Below are 26,065 nucleotides of genomic sequence, written 5' to 3'. Positions count from 1 at the left end.
TGGGGGCTGCACCGGGGCCAGCCTCAAAGTTTGCACAGAAAGGCTGTCTAAAAGCCCAGGCTGAGTCACAAAACCCCTTTGGCACAAATCTGCAACAGCCAGCTTATCCTTATCTGCTCAAGCAGGAGCCAGGCTTGCTGCAGCATTCCTAACAGAGCACCTCTGCTCTGGCCCAAGCCCCATTTCCCAGGTGCCTCATGGCCCCAGCGTGGCTGGCCCGCTGTTTGATTAGGGGAAGGAGGGGCAGTGTATTTCCAAAGTCTGTCTGCACAAAACCCCTCACTTTCAAGTGCCCCTCTAAATTAAGGAGGCCAGAGATTATAAACATGCTCTGTGTCAGAGGCTGAGAACACACCATTGACTGTAAAGCTTAACAACACGTGTGGTATCTTAGTGCTTTTTATGAAACGAAGTCTGTTAAAAACAAGTGTTTATGGGTCTTCAGTAGTCATCTGGGCTTGGGGGAAGTGACCAGGACTAAAACATAAAGGAATGTAAAACAAGAAACAAAGTCATAAACCTCAGAAAACACTGTGAATGGCAGAAGTTACGACTTCCTATGTCACCCAGGAGTGTTTCATTTACATGGAAACAAAGCAGAGAAGAAATATTTTAGGAATGAAAGAAAGAAATGACTCTGCCCTGAGGTGGCACCAGGGGCAGGCATGAGTGCATACATGGATGCAAGGTCATTAGCAGCAACGTTCCCAGGTTCCTATCCCAGTAACACCCCAGAACAGCTAGGAAGCAGCTTAAAACCCCCTCCAGCTCAGTTTCTTAATATTCCCAGAGATTTAGAAATTGTTTTATGTTTTTGTAATTGCTCTCTCTTCCAGGCTTTTCTGTTTAACTATTAGCTTTACCTCCTCCTACTGTGAACTGCAAAATCTATCTTTGCTTTGTTTCACCAGTAATCCTGCCCGTCTTTAGGGAAGATGCTGGAGGTGTTGCCTGGCTGCACCACGTGGGTCTCCAGTGAGGGGGTCTGACCTGGAGGGAACAAGGAGCTGCTTCCTTGCCAAGTGAAAAGCAGAGAATCATCCAGTTGCTCTCAGCAACTTGCAAGACAAACAACAAAGTGAGCAATGGCAGAGCATCGCAGCCATCCAGGCCACCTGGCTGAAGGCAGACAATTCTGGGATGCCTTCAGCACAACCTGAGCACAGTGGAGGGAGAGCTGCAAGGAGACAAGATGCAGCTTCAGGGACACACCTCGAGGCTTCCAGGCATCAGCCCTCCACAGCCAGCAGGTTGCCACAGTCTCCCCCTTCATGTATCTAGCATGACCTTGTCCACCTCCTGACAAAGGCTGTGGGTGGCTGGCTCACAGCAAGCAGCCACTGGTGCTGTGGCCCAAAGGCAGTCAGAAATGCCACTGAGCTGGGAGAATGAAATTCTTGTCCCCCCCAACTCTCCATGACATTACAGGTGCAGCAGGAACTGGCAACACTGGAGACATTTATCTCTCCTTGCTTTCTGAAACTAGCAATTATTCCAATGATTATCACTGTTAGGATTTATTATAAAATCATAACCACCATTTCAGATCCTTGCAGCTCCACAGCTCTCATGGACAGGCACAATTTCACCCAGCTTCCCTTGTCCCTCTGTCATTTCAGTTCTGTAATTACGTGGACTCCCACTGCCTTCAGCCCCATGAATCAAGAGGAGGCTCTGTCTCACCCACCATCTCTCAAGCACTTCCAGCATCTGCCTGTTTACACACACGGGTAACTCTCAGCCCTTCTGTCACTCAGTCACCAAGGTCCATGCTCCTGGCCAACATGCAGGTGAGATGCAGCACAGAGCACTGCAGAATTTCTGCTAGGTAACATCCCTCCACTGGAAGACAGTGGGTGTTCACCCTGTGATGGGGCCCAGGGTCTGCACTGGCTCCCTTGTTCATCCTGGGTCTGTTTAGAGGAAGCCATTTGACCAGGAGTCCCACCCCACCTCGTCCAAAGGGGCTGAGGGAGCACCAAACACACCTCCAGGCACACAACCCAGACCCGCAACCTCCCATCTGAGAACAGGCAGGGCTGGCCTCTTACAAGCACCCAGGGCTGCACCAGACTGGCCTCAGCTGGTCACGCTTATAGCCTCTCCTGCCACTCCGCTATGAATACAAACCCGTTATTTCTGGGCAAGCACTATCTCATTGAAATTTAAGCAATTCTGTTAATTAACGGGGTCTGAAGCATTTTATAATGAAAATGATTCATGTCAGCACAATAGTGATGAATTGGGATGAGAGGGAAAAAGCTCATGCATTCACCGAGGCTGTAATGACTTAACTGAGCTGCTCGTAATGATACAGCTCATAATACGCCATGCAAGATGGGAGGAAAGTGCTCAGGCGCTTCCCAGAACACCTCCAAGGTCACCCGTCCCAGCAGGGAGCAAGTCCAGGCCACATGGCACGTGCAGCGCAGGGCAGACAAACAGCCCCAGCTGGCTCTGGCTCTTCTAGTGGCATGAGGCAGACAAAATCCTTGTCTTTGGCAGGATAAAGACTGTGAGCAGAAGCCACCTCCTGCCAAGACACTGTTTGGCCAGTCTACCCGGGAAAAGTGGGGGTCTGATGCAGATGAACCGCCCCATGCCCCAGGCCTCCAAGAGCCCCAGCAGGACTGTCACAGAGAAAGGTGTTCCGCCTAAAGTTGCATGGGTCACACTAGGCTACTACTCCAAGTGTCATGCTGGTTTTGTCTTTCAGGCTGAGGCACCACTTACCATTTGCTAGTGGCCTTGACAAATAAGGGTCTCCAAACATACCCCACAACAATTCCTTGAATATGGCACTGAGTGCTGCCTTAAACTTTAACTCACCAGCAGCAAACTCGCGTGGTTCCATCTCCTAGAGCCAGGATAGCCTCTGCTCCCAAAACCTGACCCCCAGGCACCCTGCAGAAGCAGCAGCAAGTGATGGTGGCAGACCTATTCTCAGAGCGCAGAGACAGAAGAGGCAGGGACCCCCACTACTGTAAGCAGAACATGGAAAAGTCCTCACTATCAGCTCCCAAGATTCACCTTCTTTCCAGACAGAAAAACTGCCAAACTTTGTCCTTCCCAGACACTGCTAGCAAAGCAAGAACGACTTCCAGCTCAGACTCATTTCCCTAGTTCTTGTCAGCATCTGTTATAGTTGAATGATACAGACACATGGTGGCATACCCTCTGGTACAAGGCACACGTGGCTTTCCAGCACGATCCAGACTAATCAGTATAATTACCAGGCAAGGGGACACTTACAGCATCACATAAATACCATCAGATCTGCTCAAACAGCAGACACTCTTTGGGTGATAAAAACAAAGCAGGACAAAGTACTCGGCAGGTAGCTGCCTTCCAGGAATCCCACCATTAAGGTCTTTGCTCTGCTCTCAGATACTTCTAGCTCAGATGTCCACATCCTCAGAGACCCTCTGGACAAGGCACCTTCCAGCTCAGAGCAGGTGGTCTTCAAAAGCAGATGAGATTACTCAGGGCCACACCCAGTCAGGTTTTGAGTATCTCCAAGGATGGAAATGCCACCTTCATGGTGACAAGTCTGTTCCTGCCATTTGTGTCTTTTTACTGGGTGTGCCTGAGAAGAGTCTGGATCTGTCTTCTCTATCCCCTCCATTTAGCTGGATAAAACAAATTCACTCCTCCCAGCAGCTTAGTCAGTTAAAGCAAACAGATCTCTGCCTCAGCCCAGGGGTGGCAAGGCACCTGCCAAATAAACTGCAGAATCTTCATCTCTGCTCACAGTTGCCTGCAGGGACACAGAAATATCAACATATCTGCCAAGACACAAGTGCTGCTTGAGGCATACATCCCGGAGGAGGTCAGCCCACTGCAGATGGGGTCTTAGCCCCAAGAACTAGCACTTCTTCCGTCCTACATGCACAGCCCCCCTTCCTGTCCTTCAGCTCAGGACAATTTGGGAGGCAGAAGCTACAGGCGGTCTGAGAGAGGTACTAGGCACTAGGTTCAGGAGGTTTGTGGTGTCTCTTCAGCAAATAAGGTACAGAGCTGCGATCCAGAGATGGAAACATTATGGTTGCACAACTATTGTGGCTGAGGGATGCTGCAGCCTGCAGATTTCTAACATGGCACCTTTCATAGCAGATGGCCAAGTTCTTTTCAAACCACTGTGCCCCATGCCTCCTAGGACAGCACCTGCACTGCCACTGCTCAGAGAGGAGCACCTAGCAGGGGCTTGTTCCTGGCTGGAATCAGCTTTGCCCGTGCCAGCACACAGGCAGCAGTGCCCTAGAGGGAGACACCCACAGTGAGCTCTGACAGATGGGCCAGGACTCTCACCCCTTTGTCCCTTCTTTTAGCAGCTAAATCCCTCCCTCACCTTTTAATATTAATTCCCACTGCACATTAGTAGATACAACCTAATTTCCTCAAGACTACCAAACACACAATTTGGTCCCAAACCAACTGCAGTTCTTGCACTAGTATCTGAAAAGGACTGTTAATCTTCAGTCTTGCTAAAAAGAGCAATCACCCTAAATAAGCGTTGCTTCTCTGCAGGCTCTCATCACCCATGCTCAGACTCCCCCGACCCTGGGCACAGCTCTGGTGAAGAAACTTCTGGGATGGTGCACAGACCTGCATAAAGCCATGAGCACACACAAACATGCACATACCGATATCTGTGTTTCCAGGCACCGAGGAGCATTTTTAGCAAACTGGCAAGAGCAGCAGAGAAACATGTTCTGCCTCCCACCACCATGTCACACAAATCCAACAGTTTATCAGCCCAATGCAGCCTGTTTGCAGCAACAACTCCTCTCCCAGCCCACCCTTACTACCCCAGGACTAGGGCTGCGGTCAGTCTCCAAACAGAGCAAGGCTGACAGGTAAGGATGAAACAACTAATGACTGCACACAAATAACCTTCATCCCAGCAGGCCAGTATCTCTCATCCTGCTTTCCCTGGCACAAGTAGCTCTAAGCCCTCACCAGCTAAGTCTCTAGAGCAGGAGACAGGCTCTAGAGCTCAGGAGCTGTTTTAAATAATCATAAAAGCCAGACTGGAGCACAGGAAGTTCCACCTCAACATGAGGAAAAACTTCTTTCCATGAAGGGTGACAGAGCACTGGAACAGGCTGCCCAGGTGGGTTGTGGAGTCTCCTTCCCTGGAGATACTCAAAACCCGCCTGGATGCAGTCCTGCACAACCTGCTCTAGGTGAACCTTCTTCGGCAGGGGGCTGGACTAGATGATCTCCAGAGGTCGCTTCCAACCCCTGCCGTTCTGTCATATCAAGTCCTCTGCCTTTTCCCTGCACACAACAGAATGACAGATTTTAAGAACAACCTCTTCCTTTCAGTAAAAAGCAAGATTCCCATCACTCTCCCAAACTGACAAGCTGGGCTTTTAAGGAAAACACCAACTATCACAAGGCCTATGATGTTACCTGCTGTGATTGTTCTGTAGCAGTCAATAACCCTGCAAAGGGAACCCTGCAAGACTGCTGGAGCCAAGAGCGCCACGTCGTGCTCCCGCTCTGGGTATTGAGTGTTTTCAGTTTTCCCCCTGAGGCTGTGGGCAGGGATTGCAGGCAGCAGCGAGTCTCCAGCCATGCTGGCCAGAGATTAGAAAGGGCATTGCGAAGAACACGGGAACAGACACGAGCATGCGGGCACAGCTGCCTGCTGAAGAAGAGATTTGCCCCTATAAAGGTGAATATTCTGCAGAGGTACAGAGAGTGCAGGGTGATATAAAGCAACATGATAATTTGGCCTGCAAATTTAAATGCACACTTTCTCCTCTCACATAAATGCACTGGGAGTCACACACTCTGTGCCCATCTCAGCATCTGAAGAGGATTTTGGTGAGGACGGGCTTCCTGGAGCCAGAATAGGAACTAGCACTAAACCTCCCATGTTCTGCTAGGCAAAGCTGCGGCTTACGGCCCCTGCAGCTGCAAGCCTGATGCAGGGTGAGAGAGGGGCTCTCGGCAGTCAGACTGCAGTGCTCTCACCCAGAACCAACACCCCCCACCAGTGGCAGAAGTGGCCGTTTCCCAGCAGAAGCAGCCAAGCACATGTACGTGCCGACTCCTGTAAAAGCACAGCCTCCTCCAGCAGCAACAGAGCAGCCGGTTACACAGAGCAGACAAAGATCAGCTGCACCCTGTCTGCAAACTGACAGTGAATGAGGAAGGCAGCCCAAAGCCTAAATATGACTAACACCTGCAAGCTCTTGCAAGATATTCTCATAGCTGGCACAGAAAATCATGCCTCCGAAGTTTGTGCATACAAAGCTCCCCACTCATACACCAAAAAAGCCAGCCTAGACCGTCAACACGTGCAGGAGAAGTTCTGGGACCTGATTTTGGGTTACAGAACACAAACCCACATAGAGTTTCAGTGTCTGAAACTTAGTTCTCAAAGCACAAGAGATAGTGACTGGTGTATAGGAAAGAAAGAAGTGTTTTTTCTTCATCATCATTCAGCACTGCAGAAACAGGAATCATTCTCCAGAGCTTTGTGGACACCAGCAAATGCCATGCTGCAGCTCCCACTACTCCAGTGGGGCCATTTAGTTGCTCATCTCCCTCCAAAAAGACATCTCAGACACTATGGGAATTCAGGGCTTACTGAGTGGTAGGAGTTGGCCTAACATGGCATCCAGACGGTTTGGGTCTGCCTTTGAAAGGTTCATTGAATCCGAAATCCAAGCTGCATACTACAGCTAGCAACATCCAAGAACAGGAGACAAACTAGGCAACTTACACGCTGTCCATATCCTGTATTCAAGTGTGCAAGCCGCACTTGCACATGCAACACTTATGCTATGAAGGACAGCGCAAAAAGAGCTGGTTGTAAAGGCAAGGAAGGGAGAGAGAATCCATGCTGTAAGGAGTCATGGGCTTAGGCGGTGTGCAAGGGAGCATGCGCATGTATGGACCTGCAAGAAAAGGCAGAGAAGGAGGTCAAAACCAAAAAGGGACACTACATTGTTCTCTATTAGCATATATTATAAGAAATGTAACATGCCAGGTTTTTATGGTTCTTTTTATGGCCATTAATAACAATGGCGGCTCTGAGAGTTATGCTGCTGCCATGGATAATTAAATCCTATGCTCAGAGCAGAAGCCAGGCCACCCACAGGGCAGTCAGACCAGAATTCCCATGTGGAGCACTGAGAAACAATTTGTGCAGAGTGGGAGCAGAATGGGATTTGCTTGGGTGGATGTGCCAGCTGTGGGAGCAGAATGGGATTTGCTTGGGTGGATGTGCCAGCTCTGGGCCAGTACCACCAGTACCCACAGAGACACAATGAAACAACGTCCCCCTTGGCACCACCAGTCCTGTACCTGCGTCCCGAGGCCAGCGCTGACAGCGGAGCACGCAGCCCATGCCAGGCACGTGCAGGACAGACTGCAGCCACATCTTATGTGGCCAACAGGCAGAGCTGCACACTGCATTCCTGAAGCCCATGCAAGGCAGCTACAGAAGGCTACTTGCAGCTCAGACATCACCAAAAAGTCAGCCCCAGTACCTGCTTTATTGGTCAGATATTCTGGAAACTGATGTGCTCAAGAGGGGTCAAGGCCTCTTCTGCAGACTGCCAGCAGTTTTGCTTTTATGAATCACAAGCAAGTAGAACAGTAAATCATGCCCCCCCCCCCCAGTGTATGAAACAGCCAGCTTGAGAATTAAGACAGAAAAAGTCAAGGAATCAAGAAGCCTGGATTTCCAGAGTGGCATTAATTCTCACCACAGTCCCACAGGGCACATTTTAGTTTATGCCTCAATACAGAGCATTAATGTTGTTGCAGTAAGCTGAGCCTCTGCACATCCTGGCTTGTGCATTTTGCTCCCAGTGGTCCCTCTTCATTCTAGCAGCCAGGCTTCCACTCACACAAAGCTGTCTCAGATTGACAGGATCTCACACGCACCTGAATTTTCAGTGTTTAGCACATTGTTCATCCATCTCTCCCCCGCCCCCCCCCAATAAAACAAAGCAAATCTGGGAGAGAAGAAAGCCCAGGCACAGTAGCTTCTGGGCCAAGACTGGGTACAGACCCAAGCTGCTGCTTGTGCACTCTCCCCGCTGCACCAGCCACTGTCCAGACAATGGCATTTTCCACCATATACCCCAGCTCTGCTGCCAGGTGTGCTTAGGAGCTACCAAACTTGAGCTTTCCTCCAATGACAACCAGGGCTGGTGGCACAGACAGGGCTGTGACTGGCTTGCCCATGTGCAGCCACAGACTGGTTTTCAGGAGGTGCATGGTTTCACACAGATGCAGAGGCTCAGGCACACATACCTTCCTTACACCAGAGCCTCCGAACAAATTTCGCTCTGACTTATATGAAGAGAGCCTTAGAAAATATCGATTAGCACAGACACAGGTCAGCCTGACAGACTTGCCACTTCAGCTCAGGCGTTGATCTCAGCCTGTGTCACTGTGGTTCAGCAACAGGGTGGGGGGGGCTTTGCTGTCCAGTTTTTCAACAAGAGCTACAGCTACCCAGCATGCTTGTCCTTTGACAATTTTTCATTAAACTGTAGGTACTTTACTGCATGCTTTGTGCCTTAAATACCTCTTATTAGCATTTGAGTGTCTTCCCTCCTCAGAAAACTTGCAAGGCTCCCATTAAGGGTAATGAGAGTCACACTCCTGGGAGGCAAGGAGAATATATACCCCAACATCTCCTGGTTATGGTCTACTCTAACCAGTATGTCAGAGCATCATCTGCTAGGGATTTATTACAGAGGCATTTTACAACAGACTCTATTATAAGTTATTAAGGAATGGAGCAGTTTCTACTGTTCTTTCATTAAATATTACTAGAACATTTATAAACCAATCCTTAATTTAAACTGTTACCTTTAATCAAAGCCCTGGTGATAACAATGCAGCCTTTGGTACGGCCCCTCTGGTAGTACTTAAACCTTTCACACAGATTTTTACGCGCCTGCGGGGGCACTCCTGCCCTGGGCGTAGAGCACACAGAGGAGCTCCAGCCGCTGCAGGCACTGGCAGGGCACTCTGGGCTGGCAGCTGCAGGTCTTGCTCCACTGCACCGAGCCAGGCAGCAGCCTGCAGGGCTGCCACGCTTCCTCTCCACCACCTAGTAACACCCACGGCACAGGTACCCTGTCATCGGCCAGCATGGAGGTGCAGGCCTGCTGGCACACAGCCGTGCACTGAACAGATGTAGGATGTGTGGTCACGACCTGGTCTCCTGACGCCCCACACAGACTGCCCCAGCCCAGCTAGGAGCCGCTCACCTGTTTTACTGTCCACGGTGAAGTGCTGCTCGCCCTCCAGCACACTGTAGACTACCCGGGCACTGCTCCCATATGTGGGGTCATCAGCATCAGATGCCATTACCTGCATCACAGAGGTGCCTGCAGCAGGGACAAGGAAGAAAACAGTCAGGAAGGAGGTGTGAAGAGCAATGCAAACCTCAGGGCCAGGGGCTGGCAGAATGGGAAAGCAGGGGCCAACACTGATCACTCACACATGCTGATGGAAACTAGAACAGTCGGGTGCAAATGCAACAGTGCCTCCGCACAAAAGCCTGAGAGCCAGGACTCCAGACACTGCTGTAAATGCCCCTTTTGTCCTGCAGAGTGGCAGGAGGGATGAGACCTTGGGCCACCTCAGGGCTGCTGTCTAGGCAGGACATGCTCTCCAGGAGATCACCCGTCTGAACAGCTGGGAGCTTTTCTCCCAGCAGACTTCTGCTGGACCACCTGGGAAGGAGCTCAGAACAAGATATTATCACCACAGCTGCCCCCCTTCCTGTCAGCACTGAGCAACAGGGTCACCTTCAGGTCGTAGAGGGGCCTGATCCACACTGCAGCACCACATCTCTGCAGCAGACAGACCTGCAAACGGACGACAGCCGTGGGAGAGGAAAGGCTTTCGTTCGCCCAGAGCCAGACACAGCACCACGTCCTCATGCTCTACACGTAGCAGGGCAGGACAACTATAAATTGGATAAAAGTCCATCAAATGTCTGCAATTAAGTTATTGATTTTCAACACTGCCTCATTAAACCGGGTGCTTCACTCCAACTGTCCCTGTGATGGCTTTAATTTGACATCATGCTCAATTTGACAAAAGCAGGACCCAGGACATGAGAATGGGGCCAGGAACAAAGGGGCTGAGATCTAGAGAGACAACAGAAGGGATGAAGGAGGGGAAGCCTAATCCTACCTACAGGCACCTCTGAGAAAATGGATGGTCTGACCAAAGACCTGTGAGGACAGGCTACCCAGTTCCACCTCTAGCACTAGACAGAGCATCCCTGCCCCAGAGGTCAAGCACCGGCACCAGTCACCTCCCTGGTGGGACGAGGTGCAGGATGGGGAGAAGAGGCCTGAGCTGCTCATGTGAAAGACCAAACCAACTGGGAAACTCCCTGCTGCAAGATCCTGCCACTGCTAAGAGCTGACAAGGCTGGCAGAGGAGTCTAATTTATAACGGACAAGATCCTCCAGCAATGATTACAGTTAAAAGGCAGTTTTTGCTTCAGAGATGACTCAAGGGCACAAGACCAGCCCAAACTGAAATGCCCAGGAGAGAACATTTCCCAGCTCACACTGCTGCATCCAGCAGCTCTGCCTCACACACCTCTTAGGGCTGCTGTGCCACACCAGCTGAGGACCAGAGGTACCACACTGTGGTCCAGAAACCCTTCTGTTCTGCAGTGCATCCATCCATATGCTGCAAAGACAGTCTAACAGACTGGTCCTGGCTAGATCCATGTCATGAATAACCCAGAGCCAGGCTTACTACTAGCTGTCAGCATGTGAGTCTACACCTATTACATTCCCAAACACCAGAGGTACGCACAAAATCAGTAGCAGCCTCTGTTCCCACATCACTGGGCAGAAATGGAGCTGGAACCATCCAGATAGAGGATGAAGAGCTCCAGTCTCTAGTGTCTTCCTCTTCCGCTGTCAGGAGACCACAGCCCACAGCTTGCAGGAAAGCCAGGCAGCCAGAGTGCTTCTGCACCAGCCCAGCCTGGACTCAAGCTGGAGACAAGACAGTGGAGATAGCAACGCTGCTGCGAGCAGCTGGGACGCACACGCTCCCCCAGTCCAGTTCACTTCTGATCTCCCGGAAAGCGTGTTCACTGAAGAAAGTGAACAGTTACCATGGTTGCTTTTCATTCTCCCTGGCTGCAGCTCAGCTGATAACATAAGAATCCCCCTCATCGGTCTTCAGCAACAAGCTAGTTCGAGTCAACTTATTTATGCTTTGCTGTCTCCAGTTATGTCTGAAGTTATGGTGCATCCCTGCCAGGCACATCCAGATTACACCACAGCAATACTAGCTCCCTGCCTTGCAAACAGCTGTTTAAGAAATAGTATTGCTGCATTTCCTTGGAAGGGTCTGGCCTGCTGCCTCCTACCCCTGCCTCCCATCACACAACTCTTTCACCAGGTATGAACCAAGGCAGATCACCCCCACATCAGCACCTGCACATCCACTCGGACACCCTAACACATTCACTTGGGAAGCTTCTGATCAGAAAGCTGAGAGGACAGGGATCAGAGAAGGGAAAGTACATGGCACCAGGGTCTCCAAGCACCCCTCTCCCAGCTGCAGCAGAGAAGCCCTGCTAGAGATGCTGGAGGTGCCAAAGTCTGAGAATCACAAAAAGCAGCACCTGACCCTGGCAACAGGTAGGGCTCCTTCTGTGCCCAGCCTGGCAGGAACCAGCTGAGTCCATGCCCAGTGTCCACAGCAGCACCCACTCCTGTACCTGCACCCATTATCACCACGGGCAGAACCTGTTGACCTTGCACAAACATCCCACACTCCAAGAACAACTTGCTCTTGCCTGGGCACCTCAGAGGCAAAGGGTTAGGAGATCCAGAACTCACCCACACATACACAAGCCTGGAGTTATTTGCCTGCACTTGCCCTGTACACAGTACAACTTGCATCAGGAATGCATGCACGTGGACAGAGCAGGTACCCCAAAGACTATACCACAACTCTCTATCCCGGCCATCCCAGCGCTGTCACCCCACAGGTGCCAGCCCAGTGATCATTAGAGAGGAGGGACAGCCACTAAAAGTTGGCATCAGGCTCTGCATCTCATGCTACTTCTCCCCAGATCCATTCATTCAATTGCGTAATTCACCTACTAACCCATCCCTATCAGAAAACCAGCAACAGACCTGCAGGGTGGCAGATCCAGGCTGCCAGGTCCCAGGCGTCAGCCCCATGTTTGGGACCAGCCTCTCCACTCGAGTGTGAGCAGAAACCAAGCAGTGTGAGGAGCACTGCAGCAAGGCACCTTCAGCTCAGAGGCAGCAGGATGATGCCATACTGCCTTTGGGCTGAAGCCAGTGAACCTGAAGGTGATGAAGGCTCTACCCTTCCCCACCCGCTCTGGTAGCATCTCATTAACAGAGAAGCCACCTCAGGCAGGTAGGGAACATTAACCCCATTTTGTGCCTTGACTCCTGGTCTGCGAAGGTGCAATGCAGCCTGCTCAAGGTCACCTATAGGATATCAGGAATCTAGGAGTCCAACTTTCCAGCATCCTCTCTCAACCCCCACTCTCTTCCAACGTGAAGAAAAAAGGTCTTGAATTCCAGTTGACCTGGTCCCCTCCTTCCTGGGGAGATAAGCCTAGGAACACTGGCTCCCACCCCTGCTGCGATATTAGTCCGTGCTCTCCAAGTGTAACACTGCCCACAGCAAGTACAGCATGTACGACTTTTATTTAGTTTTCTGGCATGTGCCTTAGCCATAAAAGACACAAATAAAATCTCAACATCCACCATGTACTGTATAACCGACCTCTCATAACCAGGAAGCCTGAACTCATACCCACAGAGATAATTAGACATGTAAAACAAGGCAAAGACCTCAGTTCCTCCCCTGGCCAGCTCACGCCATAGAACTGACTGAAGGAAACCAACAATTTTACATAAAATCAGAGTCCATCTCTCGCTTTCCTGCTGCAAAGGTGCAATCTGGCACAGCAGATCACACAAACTGCGTGTGTGTCGTCCCCCCCCCCCCAAGGAAAGGGGTGCCAAGACCATCACTTCCAGAGCAGTCTGCTCCCACAGCCCGCACTGGGGCCACAGAGCACCCAGCTGAGCCAGTGCCCCGGGGACTGGGTGCAGGAGGGGACACAGACCCTAACCGCCAGCCATCCTCCGGCTCCACAGGCCCTTCCTGGGCTCCGCAGGCCAGGGAGTCTGATCGCGTCTCTGACGCGCCCAGCGTGGAGCCGGGATCCGCAGCGCAGAGAGGGGCTGCCAGCACCCAGCACCGAAAGGCACCTGGCGATGCCCTGGAAGCTGCCGGGATGAAGGGGCTGTTTCTCCCAAGGCGCTTTCCCATGGCAGCCGTGAGCACAGGTCAGCCCCGCTCAGCTGCCCCCGCCACAACATGCTGCCACACAGCGCGGTCCTGGAGGCTGGCTGGGCAAACAGCAGCTCAGCCCCAAGTGCCTTGACTTGGATGGACAGGGCTCTGCAGGTCCTGAGCTCCACAGAGCACCTTTGAAATACTAATGCAGACCTGTCCTAGCATCCATCACCACTGTCCCCGCAGGACCCAGAGCCTCTGGGGCCAGCGTCAGCGATCCTGGGAGGTGCCATCTGCCTGCACACAGAAGGCTAAAGGCTCCAGACCACTTACTATGCCACTTGCTCCAAACCCATTTAGCTGAAAGAACAAGCAAAACTCCAAACACACCAAGAGTAAACAGTCCCTGCACTGAATCCACAAGCAAGCCGACAGGACCTGTCCCTTCCTCAGGGACAGAAGTACTGCCAGGCTCCAGGTCTGCAAAGAGGCAAACAGGTAGCAGGAAAAGCCTTGCTAAATTTGACTGCCCCTCCTCACGGCAGCCATCACCCCTTCCCCAGTGGAGGCAGGAGCCTCCAGCCACTCTCTAAACCAGCTCTGGGGCTGCAGCCTGCACTTCCAGCTCAGACTGAGCCCAAAGGACAACTCTCTACCCATGCTCAGAGCACCTTTCCGTGCAGATCTGGCTAGCTCCAGGACAGCACACGGTCACTTCAGCCCTGCAGAATATAAAGGACCCTGAGCCGAGTGCTTTGTCATGCAAAGCCACATGCCCTGGACTGATGCCAAAGTGCAGCAGTCCCATCTCAGAGACCTGGTTGCTGTGGGGGCGGGGGGCAGCTGAGATTTTATAAACAATGCCATTTACAGCTTTTGTCTTGCCCCAACACACGCAGTGGCTGATGCACCCCAGAAACAAGCAGGCAGGACATGAGGGAAGAAAATAAACCAGAGGAGCTTAAAAATTACTGGAGCAGAACTGAGTTTCTTGCAGTCTCAGAAACATCCTGAATCGGTAGAAAGCCAAATCGGACCCAGAGGAGAGTCACTGCAGAGTCCTCATGCCCTGCAGGACAAGCGCAAGGGAACCAACCTGGCTGTGGTGGAACCACTCAGACACACAACTATGGAAACATCCTTTGGGATGTCTTGCCAGAGAAGCCCATTGCACAAGGCACCCCACCCCTGGCACCAAGCAAGTGAATGTGGTGGGCAGCAAACCAAAGCATTAAATTAAGGGGGCACAGGTTCCCTGAGGGGCTTAGTATATGCTGAACTGGATGAAAGTGTGTAGCAGGCACTCAGACGCACAGGGCAGAGGGCTCAGAGCTTGCACCATGACCAAGAATGCAGTGTGGAAGGGGTAGTCTCACTGAGGACCAACAGGCAGGGCAAGCCCCAGCTCCTAGCTGCTTGCTGCCCCAGCAGCTTCCAGATGTACAGAAGTGTTTTGAACACTTTCTATCTAAAAAAAAGATCAGACTGCCTGCAAGTGTTCTGGCTGCATGTTAAACAAAGTATTTTTCCTCTGCTTCCAGCATTGAGATTAAACAATTTCTCTTCACAATAATCACTTCTGCATTCAGCCAGCTTTGTGCTAGAGCCGGGGCTTGACCCCAAGTTTCTGTCTGTACAGCCAAATCATCTCTAATCTGGACTTGGTGCTACAGAGAAAAATAAGGAGAGCCAAATGCACCAAGGGAGGAGTGATGTTCTGATGAGACAATGTACATTTTCTAGCATTCCTTCACTCCAGGCTCTGAATGCTCCCCAAACAGCCCAGAAGGAAGCCCTGGGCTGCAACATCCACTCTATGCAGCCAACAGAGTTGTCTCGCAGAAGACACTGTGGGCTGGATTTGGGCTCATGCCTGTGTGCAGCAGACAGCTGTTAAGCAGACCCCAGGGAGCTCAGGAAGGGAGCCCAAAATGCAGCTAATTCTAGCATCTCCTGTTACAAGGTGAAGCTCCTGCAGTTCCCAGGCAGTTAGCTGGGTCCCATCCTACCGTCTTCTGCACCTGCAGGTCTCTTCCTTTGGTACTAGACCCTGCTCAACACCGGCATTTTGGAGTGATCTGTACTAGGGTACCCAGACAGAGGCCGAGCCTCAGGTGCCAGCATAGAGCAGCCTGCAAGCTCTTAGCCCATGGTTTCTTCTTGAGGTGACAGGACAGCAGCGGGGCTGCAACAGGGTTTGCAGCTCAGGCCCCATCCTGAAGACAGACTGCTCCTTGGCTCGCCCACGTGCATACACAGCAGCTGGCTGTCCTGACCTGGCAGCGGGCACAGGGGCAGCCCTCTGCCCACTGCAGCTCCAGCTGCCTTCCCTGCCAGTAGCATACAGCACCTGGTCAAACCTGCCTCCTGTGTGTCCCGACAGCAGCATTCGACGGCTCTGTGCCCTGCTGTCTGCAAAATGGTCCTCAGCAGCTGTGCTGTTTCTTCTAAAAGCAGTCCCAGACCAGATGAGGCTTCTAGAGATAGGTCATTTGAACCTTGCTCTTGCAGCTGGTCCTGCCATGCAAAGGGGGCCCAGGTAAAACTGTTGGGTCAGCTTCCATTTTGGATGTGCTTCCTACAAGCACAAGAGCTCAGTGCCAGCCTCGGGTCTGTGCTCTGTATGTAGGAAACACTGACTTCTCCAGAGGCACAGCACATGCTCAGCCTGGCTCCACAGACTGGGGTTAGCCCCAAGCACCACCTCTGCCCCTTACAGATCCCAGGCTCTGGCCTCACCTTCCTGACCATCTTGCATCTGCCATTTCTGATCCATCAGATAGCAACAGTGACCCCTTTTCCTTTCCCTCTGCAGAGGTTCACAGTGAGTCTGGATGAGTTCATGGAAGAATTGAAGTTGACTAAACCCTTGGAAATCACCCACAGCTGAACAAATCCCCAAGCTGAAAGTTGTTGCTGGCTGGAAGAGTATTAAGAGAAGCATCACACATTCTGTGGGAGCTGTCCCTCCTTCTCTAAGCATCCACTTTGGCCCTGGTGTGGACACAGAGGGTCAAGACAAGATCCTGGAACAACGAGGCCCTTCGTCCACCCTGACTTAAGTCTTATAGCCTCCAGCAGCATCTATGCTGTCACTTCAAAAATGTGCTGCCCTGGCCTCAGTACAGAGCAAGGGGCAGGTGTGTTGCAAAGCACTCCTAGCTACTCTGTGAGTTTATGTAGTTCTCTCATTTGTTATTCCCTCTTAGACATTAGGAAATCAAATTACTTTCCCTCCCAATTAGTACTCCTTCATTATGGAAATAATGTCCTTTGATCTGCTCCTGCTGTCACAGAGCGGAACTGACCGTATTTGTTTTATTCCTCTCTATGCCCCAGGAAGGTACCCACCTCCGGGAGCCGGGACTATGCTTTTGGCAGGGAACAGAGAGCTGCAGCTGATAGCTGCTGCGAGCAAGAAGAAAAACCACCCACTTGGGCATCCCCAAGCACAAACCCTAGTGAGGTCTGGGAAGGCAGGAGCATGAGAAGAAGGAGGGGGGTCACCCTTCACTTTTCAGGCTGGGCTGCAGAGCAGAGGCTGTCAGAGCAGCAGAGGCAGGGAATGAACAGCTCCTCACAAACAAGCTCCAAGCTGGAAAGTAGCCCTGCCCTGGGGCGGCTCCATCCCAGACCCCTTCCAAGCAGAGAGCACAGCTGAACCTGAAACACTGAGGATCTGGGAAAACATCTGCACCTAAATGGAGCCGAGACCAGGCATGTTTGCCAGCAGGTCTCCCCAGGCTTTGACCTTGATCTTGATGTATTAACGGCCAATCCAAGCTCTCCTCAAGCTGCCCAGCCTTCCCACCCCTGCTTGGCCAGTACAGAGGATCACCTCCATCCACATTCAGGAAGGCAGCAAGGTGTGTTCCCCGTTCACTCTTGTGAAAACACCCCTCAGGTCTGGGGGAGATCATCTAGCCAGCTCAGAGACAGCAAACATCGCTACCGATACCAACCACAAAAAAGCGACGATTGCAGCTGCACCCGGTCTTGGTGCCACAAAAGGAGCGCTCTCACACAAACAGGGCCTGGTAGGGTATTTCCCATATGAAAGTCCTGAAACTTTACCTCTCTGGCCCAGGCAGCATCCCACATCCTGCATCCTCAGACCTTCCTACAGTGGCTGGAGCTGAACTTCACACAGCAGGTCCATGACCAAGCCCCGTCTTGCTGTGTCCACACAAGAGCCACAGGGGAGGAGCAGCGCAGCTGCCAAACCCCAGAGGGTTGAGGAGAAAGCTACTTCTCGGGCTTGCTTGTTTATGCTTTCACAGGATGTGTCCATCCTGTCCTTTGTGCTACCTGTTCCTGGGCACAGCACTGGTAAGTAGATGGAGACCCAGGAGGGAGCTGAGGACTTGCAGCATGTGGGTACCCTCTAGCTCTGCATTCATACTGCAGGGGACTCCGCAGCAGCGCCACATGAAGACGCTGTGTGAAGCTGTCCCTGTCCTGTTCGCTGGGCCATCTCCAGGGCTAGGTGGCTACAGAGGAGCCCCCTTAGGCTCACTGGGATGGCCAGGCTACAGAAAGCTCCAAGGTTGTCGCAGGCAGACAGACATCAGCCTGGTAAGGAGAACAGGCTCTTGGCGCCAGCTCCCCTCTCTGAGCATGCAACTTAGAAGCACAGCCCATGCCACTCACAGCACTTCCCTTTACTTTTAACTCCCGAGTATTCTAATTTGCAGGAATCGCCTCCTTTCATGTTGTGAAACCATGTTACTTTCTCCCTCTGATCTTCAATTTCGCATAGAAACTGTCTCCTTTGATATGTCTTGTTCACATCAGCCTGATCAGGCAGCTCCATAATTGTAAGTGATTTTCAAAGAACTGGGATCCTTGTCTAATACTCAGAGTCGAGAATTCCTTCCTTTTTAAATGTTGTTCAAGTAAAATAGATTAATTTAATTTCTTTCTTCCCTTTGGGAACAGGCTGCCTCCTGCTTACTACCCACATGCTGTCTTTCATTCCTGCAGGAGCACACGGCTGTAGTTCAAGGGGTCACTCTCTGACTTGGGAAAGGATTTGTGCAGGTAAACTGAAGAGGAAGGAGAGCTTGGGATGCCTCAGGAGAACTTGTTCTCCACCCATCAACAGAAATCCAGGCAGCAGCAGCTCCTCTGGTGTAGTCAATTCCTGCACATCTGTACCTGCTGGAGGCCATGCACCAGTCTCACAATATGCTGCACATTAGCCGTGGAGAGCCAGAGCTCTGTCCTGAGGCAGCACAGATGTGACCACCATCCCCTGCACCCTGCTTCCAGGACACCTCTTCAGCCAGACCTTCCTGCACAAGCACAGCTGTTTGCCTGACCTGCCAAGCCCCTCCTGCAGCTCAGCCCTGCTCCCCCAGGTGCTCTCCCTCCCAGAGCTCACTGCCTTCCTGGCACTGTCACTCTTCCCCCTTGCTGACTCATCCCTTGCTGACAGTGTTGGGGCCCTGCCTTATCTTTGATGTCAGTCAGTCTGTTGCAGGCTGTCTTCCACCTTGATGCAGCCTTTGGAGAACAGTGATTTATAGTTCCCTGCCTACCACGCACGCCAGCACACGCAGCCTGCTACACGCTCTGGCTAGTCAACGGGAGACAGCAGATAGCCCAATGTGGATGAGGACTGGTAAGCCAGCCACTCTCCCTCGGCTCGAGCTGTGCTCAGCAGCACGGGAACCCACCATCAGGCCAGACAGGGAGCAAGAGCTGCAATACTGCAGCTCACGCACCATCTCCCTGTAACCCTCCTGATGCTCAGGTGAGCACAAAGCCCACTGCCCTGCTCCACCAGCCATGGGGCGATGGACTCGCACAGCCCTGTGGCACATGCCCCAGCCTGGCCCTCAGCGATGGTGACCACCAACAGACTTAAAAGATGCCTGGTGGCAAGGGGATGGGCAGGCTACACTAACACGGGGAAGCCACACTTCTGTCACAGGGGCTGCGAATTCCCCGATCTCAGGCAACAACAGCTGGCCCTGCAGAGGAAGCCAGGCAAGAGGGGCTGCGCAGTGCTGCGTGGGGCTGCACAAGGGCATGGCTGGGCAGCCACGGGGCTCTGGAGAGCAACAAAGCAGCACACAGAGAACGGCCTGAGGAGGGGCTGGGGCACAGGCAGCCAGAGAGGGAGAAACACCACTCAGGCTAATCTGAACCACCGCCAGCTGTGAGCCCCTTGGCATACAAGGGCTCAGTCCACCCCTCTGCCCCCGCAGCGTTTGGGAGCGAGGGGGCTGTGCAAGACCATGGTAAATGCATGGTGGGCAGCTGGCACCACCACGACCTGTCTCCAGGGCACAGCTTAGGGCTGAGACTGAACGCTCAGCCACAGGCTGGCAATCAGCTCAGAGGATTTATTCACTTGTTTTCCTTAAGCCACCTTATTTATTTTTCCCTTTTGGCTCCCTAGCTCTGGTCTCAGCTGGAATCCCTGGGATTTGCAGGCATGTTTGCAGGGTCCAGCTGGCTCAAGGCTTGACGGGAGAGGCGCACAGGCTTCCCAACCCTCCTCCTCCCACTCAGGAGACCTACCGATGGGGGACAGCTCAGCCACGCTGCCAATGTAGGGCCCCTCCAGGAAGCGTGGCTCGCTGTCGTTGATGTCCTGCACCTTGATGATGAACTCTGACTCTGGCTCCAGCAGCTGGTCCGTCTGCCGGTCACGGGCCTGAGCCCGCAGTGTGTAGAAGGTTTTCTGCTCCCGGTCCAGGCGCTCGGTGGCGTGGATGTCACCTGTGATCTCATCGATGAGGAAGATAGTCCCTGCGCCTTCCCCGGAGATAGTGTACTTGATGGAGCCGTCCCCCTCATCTGAGTCCGAGTGGATCTGCCAGGGAAAGAGGGAGAGGGTGGGAGCAGGCTAGGGCCATGCTTGTGTCCCCACAGCTGTGAGGAACCCCTAAACAAGGTGCCCATGGACCCTGCATGATGCCCATCTGCTCCCTCTGCTACTGCTGGACTGGAGGATGGCACAGAGCACCACCAAATGATGTCTGTGCATGGAGGAGGCCCAATAAACTGGAAGTTCAGTCCTGCCTGTGTCACCATACAGTTGCCAGATCACAAATCCTGACAGTGCCCACCCACATCAAAAACCAAGGGACAAAGCCCAGCACTATGAGGTTAGGAGATGATGGGAAAGGGAAGGACAACTCAGCAGCACTCCAAAAAAACAAGGCTTCCCTGTAGGCAAGGACCCAGGACCCTGGCAGTGTGGGACCACCTCTCTCAAGCTGCACAGCAGACTGGAGCGTAAAGGTGGCTCACCACCAGCATCTGTCCCCATCCACCCAGCCAGCAGCCCAAAGCCCATCCTTGTCTGCCTGCTCTGCCCCAGCCTCCCTCCATTTTCCAGGCAGTCAGTGCTGACAAGTTTCCCTGCCTGAGAGCCCATGCACTCGCTGCACATCTGTATTGGGTTTATGTGGTAAGGTAATGGAGGGGTCCACCCATCACAACATCACACCTAGAGCCCCCACCTGAGCAAAGCCTGCAGGAGAATGTGGCAAATCAGGCCCATGTTCAGGATGAAAAACAGACCCTGTGGAAGCTCTGTAGCCAATCTCCACTTCATTTTCTGATTAAGACAATGGTTGAAATTACAAAAGCAAAGGGTAAACAGAAGCTCCCCACAGACCAGGAGCTGACTGGAATCCAGGCCAGACGTCCAGAGATAATTTTATTGGTGGCATTAAACTGAGTTATGAGGTTTTTACAAGCCAGCCACTTATGAGAAATCTATTAACAGTAACTGGACAGGCAGAATACATCTTGACAGAGAGCAGTATGGGCATTAATTGGGACAATCCATAATGGGACAGGCCCCCGGGAAGATTTCATCGCTGCTTTCATTTGCTTCCTACAATTTCTGCTTAGAATCAGCAAAGTCATGTCCCCCCCCCAAAAAAGAAAAAAGCCGCCCATTAATCGGCTAATGAAATATGAAAATGTTTATGGGCCATTCCATCTTCCTAACTGCAGGTCTATAATCCACCACCTCAGACACACAGCTCTACCAGCAAGAATTTATACCAGAGCTGCGTCATTTTACGACGCCTTCATTATATTTGTCTTGTTAGATACAGTTTATATATTTATTTCATGAGTGAGGGGCCCACATGTTAGACAATTCGCCGCATTTTACACAATGATGTTCACATATTACTGCCCATGTTGAAACATCTCCCAGGGCTTACCTGGGAAGGAGACCTTCATTCTGCTAGGAATGGGCCTGTGAGCCCAGCACTGCTCTGGAACTACCATGGTGGCTTGGCCGCAGACCTGCTGGGGCAGCACCTCTTGGAAAGTCCGCCCTGCTCTGCAGGAGCATCCTGCCCTGGTGATACTGCCCCAGCCCTCCCCGCTGGCTGCTGGAGAGCTTGCTGCCCCCTCCACTTTATAATCCTCTCCACTTTATAATCCTCTTCCTAATGTTCAGTACTAGTCTGCTATAGATGAAGCTTTTCAGAATGAAAAAGGTGCACCTGGTCTGTATGGCACAGGTAACAGAAACCTGCTTTGTTCTGCTGAACACCAGGCTTGTGATTTATAATTAGGCCAGAGAAAATACACCCAGCACCTCTTCACACTGAGCTCTCAGCACATCCTTTTTACATATTTGCTCATCACTGACTGCTTGGAGCAGACACCAGCATCCCTGCAAACTGGAACACTAGGAAGAAAAATGGAGCCTGGGCTCAAGGGGCTGTAGAGACTGATTTACAAGGGAAGATTAAAAGAGCTAAATCTGGGCTGCTTGGCTGAACAACAACTAATGGGGGAGGGCTGGATAACAGGCCACAGACATCTGAGGGGAGATGCCCAGGCCCAGACCACATCCCAGGGATGCTCTCTCCGGCCCAGCCTTGCCCTTATAGCTGGCAGGCTCAGGGAGCACCATGCTCCCACGCAGGCTTGGGGACCCCCATTGCCACCGGGTACAGCAGGCGGGAGCAGCTGGGCAGCCCTGGCACAGTGCAGACCCATGCCAGCCCCGGGGCCCCACCGTGCCTTCCCCCAGCTCCCCCCGGCCCAGGGGCTGCCTGCAGCGCTGCACCCCCAGAGCGGAGAGACCCCCACGCTCAGCTCCTCTGGCCACACACAAGGGCACCTGCAGCAGCCAGGGCCATATGGGAGGTGGGCAAAAGGCCGATCTGTTCCGTTTGTTACACAGGAAAACAGTTTCCTTGTCCTAAAAGGCTACAGCCGGGAATTTTACAAAGCCACAAATTACTTACTAACAATTAAATAAAAATTAAATGTGAACAGAGGTGCACATTCACTATTAAAAGCGATTAAACAGAAAGCACAGATACACAAATAAAAAATTACTCTGGGGCTAGAAAAGAAAGAAAATCAAATAAAAACTGGCCCATAATAAAGGCGCACTCTGTTTGCTCCAACTCATAAAGCCTGAGTTCATCAATTTTCTTTAAATATTAGCAACTTAATTAAATCTCCTTTTTTCCCTTTAATCCTCTCCTCTATCTAAAATAGATCTGTCCACATGCAGAAGTTTGTAACTAGTGCTGACCCCATAATTCTATTTAAAAAAACCTAAAGAAATCCACATCAAACTGACAGCGGCCTCAGGGGAAATTACAGTTCAGAAGAAGGATTAGCTAGAGAACCCAGACTTTATGGAAATGGTATCGGCCCTTTGAAAAGCACACGGAGGTGTGCAAATGGCGTCCGCAGAGGGCAAGCCCCAGTTGCGCCGCAGGGTGCCACGGGTCCCCTGCGCCAGAAGGCTGCTGGACCCAGAGGCTGTGCCAGGAGGACTGACACACTGCCTGGGGAAGTCCTGGCTGATCCAGGTGGGCACCCCAGCTTCTCCCAGCCCCAGGGAAAAGCCCAGCCCCAGGATGCTTTCAGCCCTCAGCAGCAATATACACAGGGAACGGTTTTCAGTGCAGGCTGGCTGCTTGTTCCAAGCAGGGTGGGTGATGCAGAGAATGATGTGGAAAGGGGCTGTAAAATGGGTTAGTTGTAGGCTCCTGGGTTCGTTTTGGAGCTGAGGCGTTGCTAGGCTACCTCTGGAGTTTGACAGGGCCTGATGCTTTGAGTCGCTTCCCAGGGGAGCTGTGAATTAGCCGTAACTGCATCGAGCGGCGTGGCGGAGGAGTGCGGCTTTCAAGTGTCTGCTGAAATGGACACAAATCACTGCTGAAATCCCAGCTGGCCCTCAGCCAAGAAGCCCATTTTCAAGCCTCCTCCAGACTCCTGACCGGACGGCTGAGGCCATCAGGCAACCCTGCTGCATGGGCTCTCGGGCATTTTCCTTTGAGGAGAGCCCATGTCCCCACAGGAGCAGCTCTAGCTGGCTTGCAGCATGCTCCTCTGACTGGTCCCATCAGCTTGCACTGCCTTCATCAGTATACAAATAACCTCCCTCCCGACACGTGGGAGCCACAGGGCAGCTTCTCCACAGCTCCCAGAAAAGAGCGAAGCCCAGCAACCTCAAGGCAAAATGCTCCTTCAATCTCAGGACACCAGGAGCGGAGGGAACAGAGGTCCACGTCCAGCCCCAGGAGGTGACACACCAGGGAAACAGCAAGTTCCCAAAGACAGACCCAGTCCTGCCCGGCAAGGCACTGCCATCTGCCAGCAGCTCCAGGTTTGCCAGCAATCCTCTCCACAGGCCGCGCAAGCCAGGACATCATGATTAGCCACCCCCTTGCAGAGAAAGGAGACTGCTGGATGGAGATCAGGGCTTTTCCAGCACTGGGAGACCAGCGTTCTCCAGCAAGCACTATCACACCCTCTTCACAGCAGAGCAGGATGCACTGCTTACAACAAGCCCAAAACCTCCCAGCGCCTCTCCCTGGAAATTCATCAGTGCCACTGCCTGTGCAAAGCCCAGCAAGGATCTGGCCCTGGGAACAGTGTAGTAACACAGTGCAGCTCCCAGCCAGCATCCAGGGGGACCTGCAGCACAGTCCTGATGGGCATAGCTCCTGGCAAGCTCCAGGAAAGCTCTGTCACCAGTGCTGGCCCTCAGGGTCCCTCCAAGCCCTTCACATCCACACCAAGCACTGTCCACACCATGCTGTGCAGGCAAGCCTGAGACAATAAATCCTGCAACAAATTCACTCTGTCCACAAACAAGAGCAGGATTTCCATGTCACAACTAGAGTGGGACATCTCCGCCAGCCCCAGCCTGCAGAGATTATTAGCTAGGAAACAGCCACTGTAGCCTGCAGGTCCAACAGAGCACAGTCCTTCCAGGACCAGGAAGGAGCCACAGGTAGGGGCCATGAAACAAACCCCAGCACGTTATCCCCATGCTGAAGGGGCTATAGGATCAGCAATGGACCATCTTCCAGAAGTCAGGGTTGCATCTACGGCAGCAACTGCTGGGGCAGGAAGGCCCTTGGTGCTGCAGCAGCACTTTAGCTCCCAAGAGATGGCAGGGAGCAGCATGAGCAGATGTCCAGTCTGCACATCGGCTCCAGCCCAGCAGGTCCTCCCATAGAGATGCAGCTAAGCCTTCCCCACTGCCCCCACAACACCCAGAGCTGCATCCCTTCTTGCATCCAAACACCATGGGAACACAGCACACAAGTGGAAGAACAGAGATGTCAAGTTTGGTGTGCTCCTGCCCTAGAGTGTCCGGGAGCACATTAACCTCTCCACCCCCAGCAGGGACCGGGCTCCTGCCATTCCAGTCCACAGAATACTTCTCTAACCAAGCCCCCATGAGCAACCTTCATGCAGGCCCTCTTTTCCCCCCACCAGGCTCGACCATGCTGCCAGCATGCCCTGCTCTGCCACTGGCTTGGTCAGCCCCATGGAGACATAGGGTTACCTTACCTTCCCCACATACAGTGGCTCCGTGCCCGTGTACTCCTCCACCACAAAGAATTGATTCCAGACCCAGCCACGTTTCACTCTCCCGCCGGCCAGCAGTGCAGGGTCCCCTGGCTGCCCTAGGCCAGGGCCCTGCACTGCAGTGTGCACGGCCCAGGCCCCCAGCTCCTGGATGGCGCAGAACAGCAGCAGCATGGTCCACGAGAAGCCCTGCAGACCCTTCGCCATTGCACTCTAGGAGGCTGCATGAGCAGTAGCTTCTGAACAGGCAACTAGCATCCTTTAGGGAAGAGGAGGAGGAAAGTCCACACTAGCAGCGTAGGGCTCACCGGTCAATGCAGAGCATCTCCATCCCCGCTGCATGCAGTGTCCTGCAGCTGGAGCACTCCTGTCCCAGTAGGCTAGAGTCACAAGTGTGACAATGGGTGTCCTGGGCCGCCTGCTGCTATCATGGGAGCAGACCATGCTGGTGCCTCGCAGGCTGCTCCTGTGTCTCCAGAGAAGAGTCTGGCAGCTGGCATTTGTCCCCAGGGACAGAGCAGCACAGCTCCATCCTCGGCTGCTGCCAGTCTCGCTGGGGAGCGGGGTGATGCACAGCCTGTTGCCCACCCCACTGGCAGGCAGGGAGCTCCGCAGCAGAGTGCAGGGCACAGGCACCCGCAACTGTCATTCGCAGGAAGTGAAGGGAAGCTTTTCCACGTACGGTTTCACAGAGAGATTAACAGGATGAGCTGTTGTGGCCAACGTCTGCCTGTCCTGTGGTGGCCCTGGACTACTGCGCAAGCGGTCTCGCAGCGCAGGTGCCTGTGCCACACGTGCAGTTCACAAGCCCATTTGTAACTCCCATCTCCAGGAGGATGACACCCCAGCACATGGTGAAGGGTCCTTTGCCCAGCTGACGTCGATCACTTCCATCCTTTGCTGGCTCACGCAGGGAGGCACACAGCAGCCGGCA

General features: G+C 52.8%; 1 protein-coding gene across 1 annotated transcript in view; it reads right to left on the bottom strand.

The window, feature by feature from the left end:
• The window catches only part of CDH22 (cadherin 22), a 55,709-nt gene extending 30,371 nt beyond the window's left edge, over positions 1–25,338 (bottom strand). Inside the window, exons 1-3 of the mRNA XM_086481251.1 lie at positions 25,114–25,338; positions 19,834–20,128; positions 9,246–9,365 (exon numbers count right to left, since the gene is read on the bottom strand). Coding sequence (XP_086337377.1) covers positions 9,246–9,365; positions 19,834–20,128; positions 25,114–25,338 — 640 coding nt within the window. The remainder of the gene's footprint in view (positions 1–9,245; positions 9,366–19,833; positions 20,129–25,113) is intronic.
• Between the last annotated feature and the right edge of the window lie 727 nt (positions 25,339–26,065).

This window comes from Leptosomus discolor, unplaced genomic scaffold (genome assembly GCF_034619465.1).
Source record: "Leptosomus discolor isolate bLepDis1 unplaced genomic scaffold, bLepDis1.hap2 HAP2_SCAFFOLD_93, whole genome shotgun sequence".
NCBI lineage: Eukaryota > Metazoa > Chordata > Aves > Leptosomiformes > Leptosomidae > Leptosomus > Leptosomus discolor.
This window is presented reverse-complemented; position numbering and strand designations above follow the sequence as displayed.